Genomic DNA, 12,199 nt, shown 5'->3' on the forward strand with positions numbered 1-12,199 from the left:
ACTTTTTCTTAACAAGTAGTAATGCATTTCCATCATGGAAATATGCAAATGACATAAAAGGATTGATAAAAAAAATTGATCTTTTACGTCTATAGCCGTCAATGGCAGTGAATGGGTAAAACAACCAAACAGTCTTTCTAAATGCCCAGCGAATACAATAATCCGAATGAAAGAATTTTCCCAGGCAGCTGAATAAAGCTCTGCTTTGAACGTTGCGGTCAGCAAAATATAAGCTTACCAGTTTTTATTCCGGGCTGCTAATTTAATGGTAAATATGACCTGTATGCTATGGCTGCACATCACTGATATATCAGTGTGTTTATGTGTAGATGCAGAGTTCTAATTCAGCTCTTTGTTGGGCCTGATTGTCATGCAGGTACGATAAAAGGTTTTGCTTCCTTTTACTTACGACAGCCTTGCTCATCTGAGCGATCCGTGCAGTCAAAGACCCCGTCACATCGGTAGAAAGAGTTGACGCACTGGTGACCACGGGAGCACTTGAACTCGCTCCCGGTACAGTTGTAGACTGCAAAATCCAATTGAGCATGGTAAAGCTTACAGTCTCACAGTTGTGATTTACATATGCTGACCCATATTGTTGTGCAACAGCGGAAATGAGATCAACAAAGAAAGTGCTTGTTTGATTTTACACAGGCTGTAGGCGATTGGTCAAAACGCGTGTTTAAATGAACCTAATGAAACGAATGACCAACAGCTACTCACTGCATCCTTGCTCATCCGCCCCATCCACACAGTCCCGATCCCCGTCACAGACATAACTGGGGGCTATGCAGCGATGATCTGGACACTGGAACTGGTCAGGATAGCAAGCGCTACTCTGATCTGTGGACAAATATTGACTTGAAATTGTATCTTATCTATCCATTGTAGAGCAGTTATAAGAGTTATGATTTCTGAAAAAAACTTTGTTACGTGAATAAAAGAATCTCCATGACTGAGATAGGACCGGGTGTTTGGAAAAGTTTGGAAATGATGGTTGAGCAATAAGATGCATGGATTTTTTTTTTTTTTTTTGCAAAACGAGTAACTCACGACAGTCTGCTTCATCTGAACCGTCACCGCAGTCGTTATCAGTGTCACAGCGCCAGGTGAGCGGGATGCAGCGGTGATTGTCGCACATGAACTGATTGGCCGGGCAGGTTCCGGGCACATGTGTCGGGCAATCAGACTCATCGCTGTCATCCAGACAGTCGTTATGACCGTCGCAACGCCACGTGGCCGGCACGCAACGATGATTGGCGCAGGTGAATGCAGAAGGGGAGCAAGTGGTGTCTGAGAAGAAATGAAGATCATTATACAGAACTGAACAAATCAACAATAGTTTCGCGAGTAAAAAGAAAGCTTTACTGCTGACGCCACAGCTGGCCTCATCACTGTTGTCGTGGCAGTCGTCAACACCGTCACATCGGTAGTTGTTTGGGACACATTTGCCGTTGCCACAGGAGAAGGAGTTGGCGCCGCATTGCAGAGTTGGGGGCTCGCTGGAAGGGTCCTCCACACACGTCTGCAGGTTGAGGGACAACTTCATGCCGTACGGACACCCACATACCCTGTGGGAGTCTGGGGCCGGGAAGCAAAAGTGGCTACAGTCCCCATTTGGATTTGTCGGCCGGTTGCAGTGATTGGAACCTGCGATTTGTGGAGCCAAATCATCATCATGATATAATGAAGTGGAACCAAGATGAATGAGCTGTCAAGAAACACACTGACCGATCTGAGAGTTGGAGTTGAAAGATTTGACGTGCATGATGTGGCTGATCCCTCTTCGGATAACCACCATCTCCCCGCCGTCGGTCTTTCGGACGCGGACAATTCCACCCAGGCGCCAGTCGGTGAAATATGCGTAACCTTGAGAGGAGCACACATTTCTCACTTGCTTCATCTTCGGTATAAATATGTATACAGTGGTGCTTGATCATACTCAACTCAAATAATATTTCCCTATTTAAATGAATGGAAATGCCTTTAATCCGTGTCAGCCCCTGTCCGCTTTGTGGCATGTACGCCTATAACAGTACAATATAGTCATACAGATGCAAAGAAGGAAGACTTTTAAAGCTACGTGACTCAGTAAGATGCAGTACTAGTCTTTTTTTCCTGAGGATAATGATAAATGCCTGTGAATGTTCTTATACCGCCACATAGATGTTTTTTGCTAGTCCTTTTATATCGCATCCGGCTAGCTTTTTAAACCACTACATTTTTCAGATCGGGAAGTTCAGAATGTAACAAATGATATCTTCACTTTACTAGATTATATCAAAAACACTTGACATCAAAGGGAAAACTTTGAAATAAGACACTTAGGGAGCTGAATTTTCACCCAGTGGTGACATGTCAAAGTTCAACATGGCAGGACCACTTAGTCATTAAACTACTAGGAGTGTAACATCCCTTGACTAAAATACTGCAAGAACGATGTGGAAGAAAATGACCCAAAAATAGTCAAAATACTGCACAAGGGTTAAATGTATATTGGGGGCTATTTACCTTCAAAGATGGTGAGGCCGAAAGGATGGGACATCTGAGCAATACGATCCAAAGAAAGCCGGTTCTTTCCATCAAAATCGCTGTGCTCAATTTTGTCAAAGAAGGCATCTACCCAATACAAGCGCATTGCGCTATGCAGAGACAAAATATGAGACATGAGAGCAAAATAAATTCAGCTTTCGGAAAATTAGATTTTGCTGGGCGGGCTGCTACAGGGCTCACCTCCAGTCAATAGCGAGACCATTAGGCCAGCCAAGTGTGGTGTTTACAATAGACAGGGCATGTGACCCATCGCCCCAAGCTCTCATAATCTTTGCTGGCCGGTACCAGTCGGTCCAAAATATATATCTGAAAACGCAAGAAAAACAAGTGGAAAGGATGTAATGAGAGTTTTGACCTAGTAACAACAACAGTAAAATGAATACACTGCAATTCCATTTTTATTTTCAATTATAATAGTGTGTAAGCCCAGTGCCTGGTATTACCACTACAATACATCCCTTCATGCTAGGTTAATCTCTTCAAGTGGATGCAGAGGCCTTATGACTTTGAGGCTATTGGAAATAACAGCTTGTGCTGACTACAAATTTCCCCGTGGATTTATTTTAGGACATTTTGTGAATAGGTAAGCGCCACTTGGTCTTCAACTGACACGTGGACGTGCTTCATAAAGTATTGTAGGCATGTGATTGAAGTAGTATTGGTTCAATCGTATCGCAGTGTGAAGATATAGAAATGTTTTTGGAGATCTCACAGTGTAAACGTTTGATTTACCCCGCAAGAGGATGGACCACAATGGCCCTCGGGTTGTTCAGGTTCTGTATGATAGCCCGCCTGGATTTATCGGCGACCTTCATGACAGATATGCTCCTGTAACGCGAGTCAGTCCAGTAGAGGTTTTTAGAAATCCAGTCGTAAGCCAGGTCCTCCACGCTGTCCACTCTGTTGGCCGCCAGCACCTCCCTGCCTGCGCAGATCAAAGCAGTTAGATGACTATTTAACACAGAGATGAAAGCTGAACTACATTTGAATAAATCTGCTGTCAGTCTGCATTTTCTTCAAGTGGACCGGAAGAGAAAAACTAGAGCTGTTCCAAAAACAACATGTGTAATCGGTGCAGTGGAGCATCTTTTTTTTTCCTAGCTGGTAAATTTGCGTGTGCGGTAAGAACGGTAGGACTACTAACTCGTATTGGTGATTGTGCACAGCAAGAAGTTTGAGCTTCAAGGGCAAGCATGTGGTGGATTTCAGTCATATTTCATAAATATGTGAACAGTGGGCCTCAAGTCTTTTGAATCACCGAATGACATGCCTTAAATCATACGAGTGGGTGGAATAACTACCGAGGGGTACACACACAATCAAAGCTGGAGTGCTGTCTCCAAGTACCTTCTTCATTGCGATGATGCCCTTCCGATCTGGAGAGGCGAATGAACAACTAGTGTACCATATTTAAAGGGAATGAAAAGAGCTGCCTTGATTGGCTATAATTAAAGTCATCTGTGACTACTCCCACAGAGGCGCAGCACTCTGTCTTAGAACTTCCGGGTTGCTTTTTTCTGTGAAATGACCAAGCACAGATCTTACCTGCCTCTCTGTAAGCCACGAGCCACACCGGATGGCAATCTTTACATCTTGGAGTGATTAACAATAACTACCATCAATTTTGGGCTATATGTCACAACATTTTTCTCATGATTTGAGTCCTGTGGCTTATAAGGTCAGTGCCACTAATCTGCAGTTTTGTTTTTTTTTTTTTTAATTAGCCACCATGGGGGAATCCACTAGTAAAAAAAAATGTGTCGGTTTATAGAACAATTATAAAATAGACTGAAATGATTTTACTCTGCAGTATTCTGTTGATATTATGTTGAAAATATGCTGGTGCTAAACATGCACACATGTTCAGTCTGTTATAGAGGGAATGTTGCTGCTTTTAAAAACAGTTTGAAATAAAAAGAAAAAGAACTTCTATACAACATCTTTCTGCATAAAAATCCAGTGCAGTTTGCCCATGTCAATAATTTTTTCTTTGCTAAATTTTTGCTGTTGTGTGCTAAAGCATCTTACAGTCCGAAAATTATGTAATTAATTTGATTAAAAGTATAATTTAATTCAGATTAAAAGATTTTTAGCGAAAGATATATTTGTTGTATAAATATTTACAATACCTGTAATACCCTGAGTCTTTTTACAAGTCACACTTAAGTTCTAGTTTAAGTTCAGCTACACAGAAGGCAAAATGCTCACCAGTCCCATCCACTTTCTGTTTGTAGATCATATCTTTAGCCGTGTCTGAGAAGAAGATAGCATCATCCTCTGCGCTAAAATCCACTCCAACAAAATAGGATGGTAATCCAGTGATGGGAAGGATGATGTCTTCCTGAGAGGAGAGGTTGAATGGTATCCCTCGCACGGCCAGCTGACTGGTGAAAAGTAGAAACTGCCTCACGGCTGGAGACATCAAATCGGACAACATGCAATATTGGAGAATTGTTGCGATCATTCCAGGTTTCACACATGATTAGACGGGACGTGTTTTGTCTTACCCATACATCTCTTTCCATCTGTGTTTAAGTCGTAACCTATGCGACACTTGCATCGGTAGCCTAACCCTCCGTTGTCGCTCCTGTGACTCAAAACGCAGATCTGATCACACCTGCCTCTGTTTAGATCGCAAGGATTTTCCACTAAAGATAAAGGAACAAAATATTAACTTTAGAAGACTTTAACGCAAGAAAAAAATCAATATATCCACTAACCATTCTACAGGCTTACCGCGTGGCTGTTTGAGCCGATGTATTACTGCCACTCCGTGCGGAGTCTGAGATGTAGCGTAGATCACTTGAGGGCTTGTGTCCGTGAACTTGTTGGCTTTCAGGACAGCCATTTTGGTCCAGTCAGTGAAATACACATTGTGCTCAAACAGGCTGATCCCAAATGGGTGCGGTACCACGGCACCTCCATGGGCAACAGTTTTCCTAATCAGAACATAAGCAGATATTGTTTTTTTTCAGACGGTGGCAAAGGAATAGGGCTACAACTAACGATTATATGTATTGTATTCTTACTTGTGATTGGCTGTCAGTGCTGGGACAGGCAAATAATGTTTTATTTTGCATACCAATAGCTCTTTCAGTGCCAAGCGTTATTGGAAAAGGAAACCTCTGAAGGGCCAGTATATTTAGAGTTTTCACTCACCTTTCAAGGCCAACAGAATATTGTGTGCTATGTCTACAGTATGAAAATATGGGTGCTTCCATATGAAAGACTGACTTCCATTCTTCAGTTGGAATTGCTGTAGGTAATAGCTCTACTGTAAGTGTGGAAACACTGGCATCCAATTGTCACAGTTAGCACTATTCGGTAGGTATTAGTCAAGGGTGTCAGCGCTTCTCCCAAAAAAAAAAAAAAAAAAAACATATTTAAAACTAAGGTTGTTATTTTTTATTGTTCTTACTATTTTAAAAGATGAGCATTCTCATCCATGGCACTGAATGAGATCAAATACATATGAAATATTAATTAAATGTGCTGATGAGCATCTAAGGAAACACATGAACCAACTGTCATAATTACCTATGAAGACCATCGTAGGTTGCTGTTTCAATGTAATCATAGCGACTGTCAACCCAGTAAATGCGCTTGGCCTCTATGTCAAGTGTGATGCCAGCTGGCCAGCCCAGTTTACTTCTGATGATCCCATAACGGTTGCTACCATCCATGTAGGCTCGTTCAAGACCAGGTTGCCCATTGAGGGCCTCCCAATCTGAGAAGAACATATAGCTGTGGAGGGGACATTTTAATGAGGACTCTTATAGCCACTGAAAAAAAAACAATGAAAAATAAACTCTAGAATTAATAGAACTGACATGATTAGAGCACAGGTCGAAGGGATGCTTTCGTACACCCATTGTCTCCTTGCCTTGTCTCCGTATATCGACTGACTTTAAAATGAGCAAAATATCAGAGCCACCTGGCTCTCCCTCCCTTGAATTGGATTACAATTAGGGTCATCACTTACATTACGTCTCACTAATCCACCACAGGCAATCTGCTAATCTCACGCAGACGCAAGCGCACACATTATTCTGTGCCAATGGAGCATAAAACAGATAGCGTCCAATATGCGGGCTAGGGAAGACAGGCATTTGGGAATGAGATGTGCTTACCCAACAGTGGGGTCCACCGCTAGCCCTCTAGGGTTTCCCAGGTTCTCTGTGATGAGCGTGACCCGGTTACTTCCATCCAAGTCCACCATGTCGATCCTGTTGACACTGGCCTCCACCACATACAGTTTATTGTTCACCCAATCCACGGCCAGGTTCTCGGGGTAGTCAACTGATACATTTAAAACCACCTGCATATTGGACCCGTCCATGTCCACTGAAAACACCTGTGCACAAAAGACGGCATTGTTCGTGGGAAACTAATTCCTCGGTGCTCACTCTTTTCATAAATGAAGAGATGATTAGATGTCTGTGATAAAGAAAAGTAACAACAGTCTGAGTAGAAATATTAGGCGATTCCAAATGAATAAACCCGAGAAACATTTATTTAAAGATTGGATTCATTAAAAAAAAATCCTGTAGGAAATATTTATTGATAATATATAAAGGTTTTAAATCAATTTTAATATAAACTTAGCATTCATAGCATGAGTCTGAGCTGTCACAATTGACTCCTTTAATTCCAAAGACGTATTTTTAAATATCTTTCATCAGGTTAAGCAATCAATCCTAGGATTTATTCATTAATTTTCAAGTGTTAGGTTAAAGGAGGCTCAGATAATGGCTGTCACAGAATGAGCTAAATAATAACTATTGTCTATATGTCTACTATATGTCTTGTAAACCACTCGCCCAGTATTCAGCCACCTTTGCAAAACATTGATTTCACGATTTAGCTCTTTTTCAAATCTTCCATTTTTCAAAATGACAAATTAATATGATCAGTTTGATTGCCATGTCCAGCCCTGAGTTATATACAGTAAAGGTTTTTCATTGAAATAAAAAATGCACTCCGTAAAAAAGTCCAGGCAAATTAAAGAGCATTAAAATCAAATAAAGAGTTGTTGTCACACTTCTTACATCAATATGCAAAATACAATGTGCACATTTTGCTGCTCATTTTAGTGTGCAAACATATGGACATACTATCGTGAAGACTCAGCTCCTCTCTGAGTTATCTGTACAGCAGTAACATTAGTTATTCTTCGTGATTATTGTTATATTATTTGTCTAAACATTTGTTTTGGATATGCTGCGTTTGTTTTAGATTTTGTGTAAAAGAAACCTTCAGTTGGCAATGGCAATAAACAGCTAATGCCTCCTTTTTTTAAGAATATTGACTAATTATGTCTGCCACTTGTCATGAAATGAGCCGAATCACTAGTCAGACCCTTTGAAATAAAAACTGTAGCTGTGGTTGTCTACTCTCACTGGTTCCATTCACATGCCCTACTGCACTCTGGCTACTTTAATCATGCAGCTACGAAGACATTTGATTTACAAAGATCACCTTTAAAAGATGGACCCTGCCAATTGCTCTTCTTTTTTTTTTCCCGGCGAAGAATGTGTTTGGAGGGGCGGTGCCATTGAAAGCAAATACAGCATAATTACTGAAGTGAGTTTGTATTACAAAATTGCGCCCTGGTATGTGGCCATCATAGCTTCTTATCAGATAGGTCTAAAGGTAATGCACGTGGATTTGTTTTCATTTAATACAGAGCTTTCCCTTCATTATGACCCCGGCGCAGTGAAGCCAGTGCCCATCACTTAATTGCGGTATCAACCTTGCAGATAGTTTAAGTGATAACTCGGACGCCACATGACTATTTCAATAACAGGCAGTGATGCATGACTCTAGGAGACTTAACATTGAGGTAAGAATTTGCTGGATAGGTGCTAGTGTGATTCTCTTTCCTGACTCAACAAAGCAAACCACATCCATAAAGTGCAGAACTTAGCATACAATTATGGTGTCAAAATGGTATGTTAGTGAGAGTGAAACCCCCAAGGCAAGTTAAATAGTGAAGGTTTGTTCTAAAATTGTGAACGGCTATTGGTGGTTATGTTTAGGTACACTGCTGTTGGGATATCAGTTTCCAGCCTACTCCTTTCTGTCCACTGTAGTGGACATCTGTTTTTGGTTCATATCATTTCATTGGATGATACATGATGATGTAAAGCCGGCGTAGATAATCACAGATCAAACTCAATCGTTTAGGCTTGTGTTTGAGCACCGATTAAAGGTAAACATTTTGAAAATGATCATAAATCGGCCAAATGACAACTTTCACGAAAGGTCGCTTATATTCGAAAGGCATTGGTTTATTCTCACTCACCTTATTCTGAATGGTGTCAGTCCAGAAAATCAGCTGACGGTCAAAATGAAAGTCTACTCCCGCTGCAACTCCTCTGTTCTGTGACTGTACTAAATTACGAAGACTGTTGCCGTGGATATCACCTATTAGTAAGTCTCTGCCATTGGAAAACACCAAAGAAGGAAGTCCCACTGCAAAAACAGCAAAACAGAGCTTTTCACAAACAGGAAGTACAATTATCACACTAATTTTTCCAGTGAGCATGTGGGACTCAAGGAGTGAAAATTTTACAGAATGCAGCCTGTTATTTCAGAAAGGTAAAGTGCTTTTCATCCACTTTCAAACAAAACCCAAATAGGTCAGCTTCACAATTCCACAAAGCCAAGAGACTTTTACTGAAACAACAATATGCATGCAACAATGCACCGGGAAGGAGTTCATGCGCTCAGCAAAGTAGCCACGGGGGTCGTCTACAGGGAAGGGGGTTATGCTAATGGACATTGTTTTGACGGTTCATTCAGAGATTTCAAGAGCTCACTGTGTGTAAGACGCAGAGGAAACGTCACACTTACATGAGGTGTCGGCTCGGCAGTATCTGTGCTGCTCTAAAATGTAACCCTCCCTGCAGCTGCAATGATGAGAACCGATGCGGTCCTCACACAGCTGGTCACACACTCCCCACATAGAGCAGTCGTCAAAGTCTTAAACGAAAAGAAAACTCGAAATAATGAACTCCAAAGCTCTTTCGTGGGTTATAATTCAAAAAATGAAACAAATACCTATACATGAGCGACTGTCATTGTTGCTCACGGTGTATCCCGAAGGACAGGAACAGGTTCCTCCGTCAGGAGAAGGATGACAGTGGTGCTCACAACTGAGAGAAGAACATCTCCACACACCTTGCATATACAAGAACAAAAGTGAGGATACCCATTATATAGTTTGGAAAATATTATAATTGAGCTGTTGAAAATAAATATAGATTTTTTGAGGATCATTTTATGTAAATTTTTGTAACAAGCTTCATAAAAAATAGTTCATTTTGGAAAAGTTTGCAATTCATTACCGTATTTTCCGCACTAAAAGGCGCACCGGATTATAAGGCGCACCCTCAATCAGTGACATATTTTAAAACTTTTTCCATATATAAGGCGCACCGGATTATAAGGCGCACCCTCAATTAATGACATATTTTAAAACTTTTTCAATATAGTAATACGCAAAGGGATAACAATAATAACTCAAATATTAACTCTCAATAGCATAATAACTCAATGTCAACCTTGTTCAACTGTAAACACACAAAAAAACGGGTAAAGCTTACTTTATCAGTTCATTCCCATCTACGAATCCCAATCTCAATATCGATCCATATATAAGGCGCACCTGATTATAAGACGCACAATCATTTTTTTAAAAATTTAAGGCTTTTAGGTGCGCCTTATAGTGGGGAAAATACGGTAACTATAAAACTTTCAGTCACTTGACAGCAATAAATTCAAAATATAATTTCATGGGATGACATTAAAAATATATCACTTTGTTGCAATGAAAAGCTGTTGAAACAGTCGATGTGGAGTTTGTACCCCTAACCCTAACTCAGAGGAATTGGTGGAGAAGGTCTAAACATTTATATACGTAGTATAAAAAAAATGTACTAACTGCAATTGCGTCCAGCTGTAGAATTGGTTTCGTCCTCTCCTTCGGGGCAGTGAGGCATACCGTCACACAGCTGATCCATGGGGATGCACACACCATTTGACGGACATGGCCACTCTCCTGGGTAACACTCGTGTACTGCATTTTCTATTGGACGAAGAAAAAAAAGAATAAAAAATCAGCACCTATTTACAACTACAACCATCAAAAGCACATGATGTATTAAAAAGAAAAAGAGTGCAAAATTGTGACGATGACATCATTGTGAGGACTGTCACTTTAAATCACTCGAGGGAACTCTGAGGGGGTCACAGGGGGCTTCCGCAGCCCATCCTCTAAAAACACACACTCTTCACAGCCATGTGGACAAATTCTAAAGCCCTCTGGCAAATTTAAGGGTGGGGGATGTGTGTGCGCGGAGGTCTGCGCAATCGTGTGCCACAAAGAGCCATTTGAATGACACACTTGGAAGAGCACAGGAAAAACAGCTTGGTAGTCAGCTCTAACTTTAGATACGCCGAATCTATTAGAGAACCAGTTAAGTGAATTCTGAGATTTAATTCTAAAGGCAATATTACTCAACCCAACTTAAATTAAATTATCTAATAAATGTTTAAAGAAAATTGATGAAATCATGTACAAAGACTGAAAACTAGGTACCAAACCAAATTTGGACCTATAGTCTTCAGCTGTTTTTACGTTTATATTCTTAAAGGCTTCTGGTTCTGATAGATTGAATAGCAAACTTTTTATGGTCAAAAACTTGTAGCATAGCTTTTATCACTCTCATTACATTCGTCCATTTTATTTAGTGTAAACTTGTATATATTCATACCACAGCCTTTTTCATCCGCATTGTCTTCACAATCATCTTCTCCATCACAAAGCCACACTTGATGAATACAGCGACCACTGGGGCATGTAAAGTAATTGCCCCTGCATGAAGGATATGCTGGAAATGAAGGAGACACAATTATTAATTTTAAAAGAACAAAAAATATGAGAAATATAGATAATAGGGTTTCTATTTTCATGAAATCCTAAATCCTGTTCTTTGCATGTTGGAACCCACTGGCTGTGGCAGGTTAGACCCACTGTTGTTTCAAGCGCATCTGAGAGAGGGAGGTCTGCGCCGCGGTGGAAGTGATTATAGCTGACTTCATTGATGACGAATGAAAGTAAATTTTGACAAGGGCAAAACATATGCACGGTAAAGCCCCTATATAACTAAAAGATGAACATTTTTGACTGTGGGAGTTGGGTATTTTAAATTATTTTTCATCAAGCAAAACATTTTTTTCTTGCCCAGAATAACCACTTAGTGTACACGATAGAAAAAATATGAAGCTATATTTTTTTCCGCATACTCGATACTCCATTCAAATTTTCTGTAGGATATCCGAATACAAAAAGTACTGCATCCATAACCGTGAATTTAGATTGACATTCTGCCATCAAATTGTCACTCAACCGAGATCAGCCGACATTTACACCAAGCTGCAGATGCGCTGTCTATAAAAATAGAGATCTAGAAGTGAATAGAACAAGAAAGTAGATGGGAGGTCCTACTGCAATTCAGCTCATCACTTCGATCCCCACAGTCGTCGTCATGGTCACAGATATAACGCTGAGGAACGCACATCCCATTACGGCATGGAAACAGGCCTGTACTGCAGTGCTGTGCTAAAGACAAAAATGTAAAGT

General features: G+C 40.6%; 1 protein-coding gene across 1 annotated transcript in view; it reads right to left on the minus strand.

The window, feature by feature from the left end:
* Positions 1-12,199, minus strand: part of lrp2a (low density lipoprotein receptor-related protein 2a) — a 54,561-nt gene that overhangs the window by 35,358 nt on the left and 7,004 nt on the right. Inside the window, 19 exon segments of the mRNA XM_088415292.1 lie at positions 410-526; positions 724-843; positions 1,054-1,293; positions 1,369-1,650; positions 1,732-1,869; positions 2,512-2,642; positions 2,734-2,859; positions 3,286-3,478; positions 4,762-4,965; positions 5,061-5,201; positions 5,290-5,492; positions 6,091-6,297; positions 6,684-6,907; positions 8,858-9,027; positions 9,409-9,537; positions 9,616-9,735; positions 10,499-10,642; positions 11,331-11,447; positions 12,065-12,178. Of these exon segments, the coding sequence (XP_088271418.1) occupies positions 410-526; positions 724-843; positions 1,054-1,293; positions 1,369-1,650; positions 1,732-1,869; positions 2,512-2,642; positions 2,734-2,859; positions 3,286-3,478; positions 4,762-4,965; positions 5,061-5,201; positions 5,290-5,492; positions 6,091-6,297; positions 6,684-6,907; positions 8,858-9,027; positions 9,409-9,537; positions 9,616-9,735; positions 10,499-10,642; positions 11,331-11,447; positions 12,065-12,178 (3,120 nt within the window).

This window comes from Hippichthys cyanospilos, chromosome 5 (genome assembly GCF_059441005.1).
Source record: "Hippichthys cyanospilos isolate Australia breed blue-spotted pipefish chromosome 5, RoL_Hcya_1.0, whole genome shotgun sequence".
NCBI classification, from domain to species: Eukaryota; Metazoa; Chordata; class Actinopteri; order Syngnathiformes; family Syngnathidae; genus Hippichthys; species Hippichthys cyanospilos.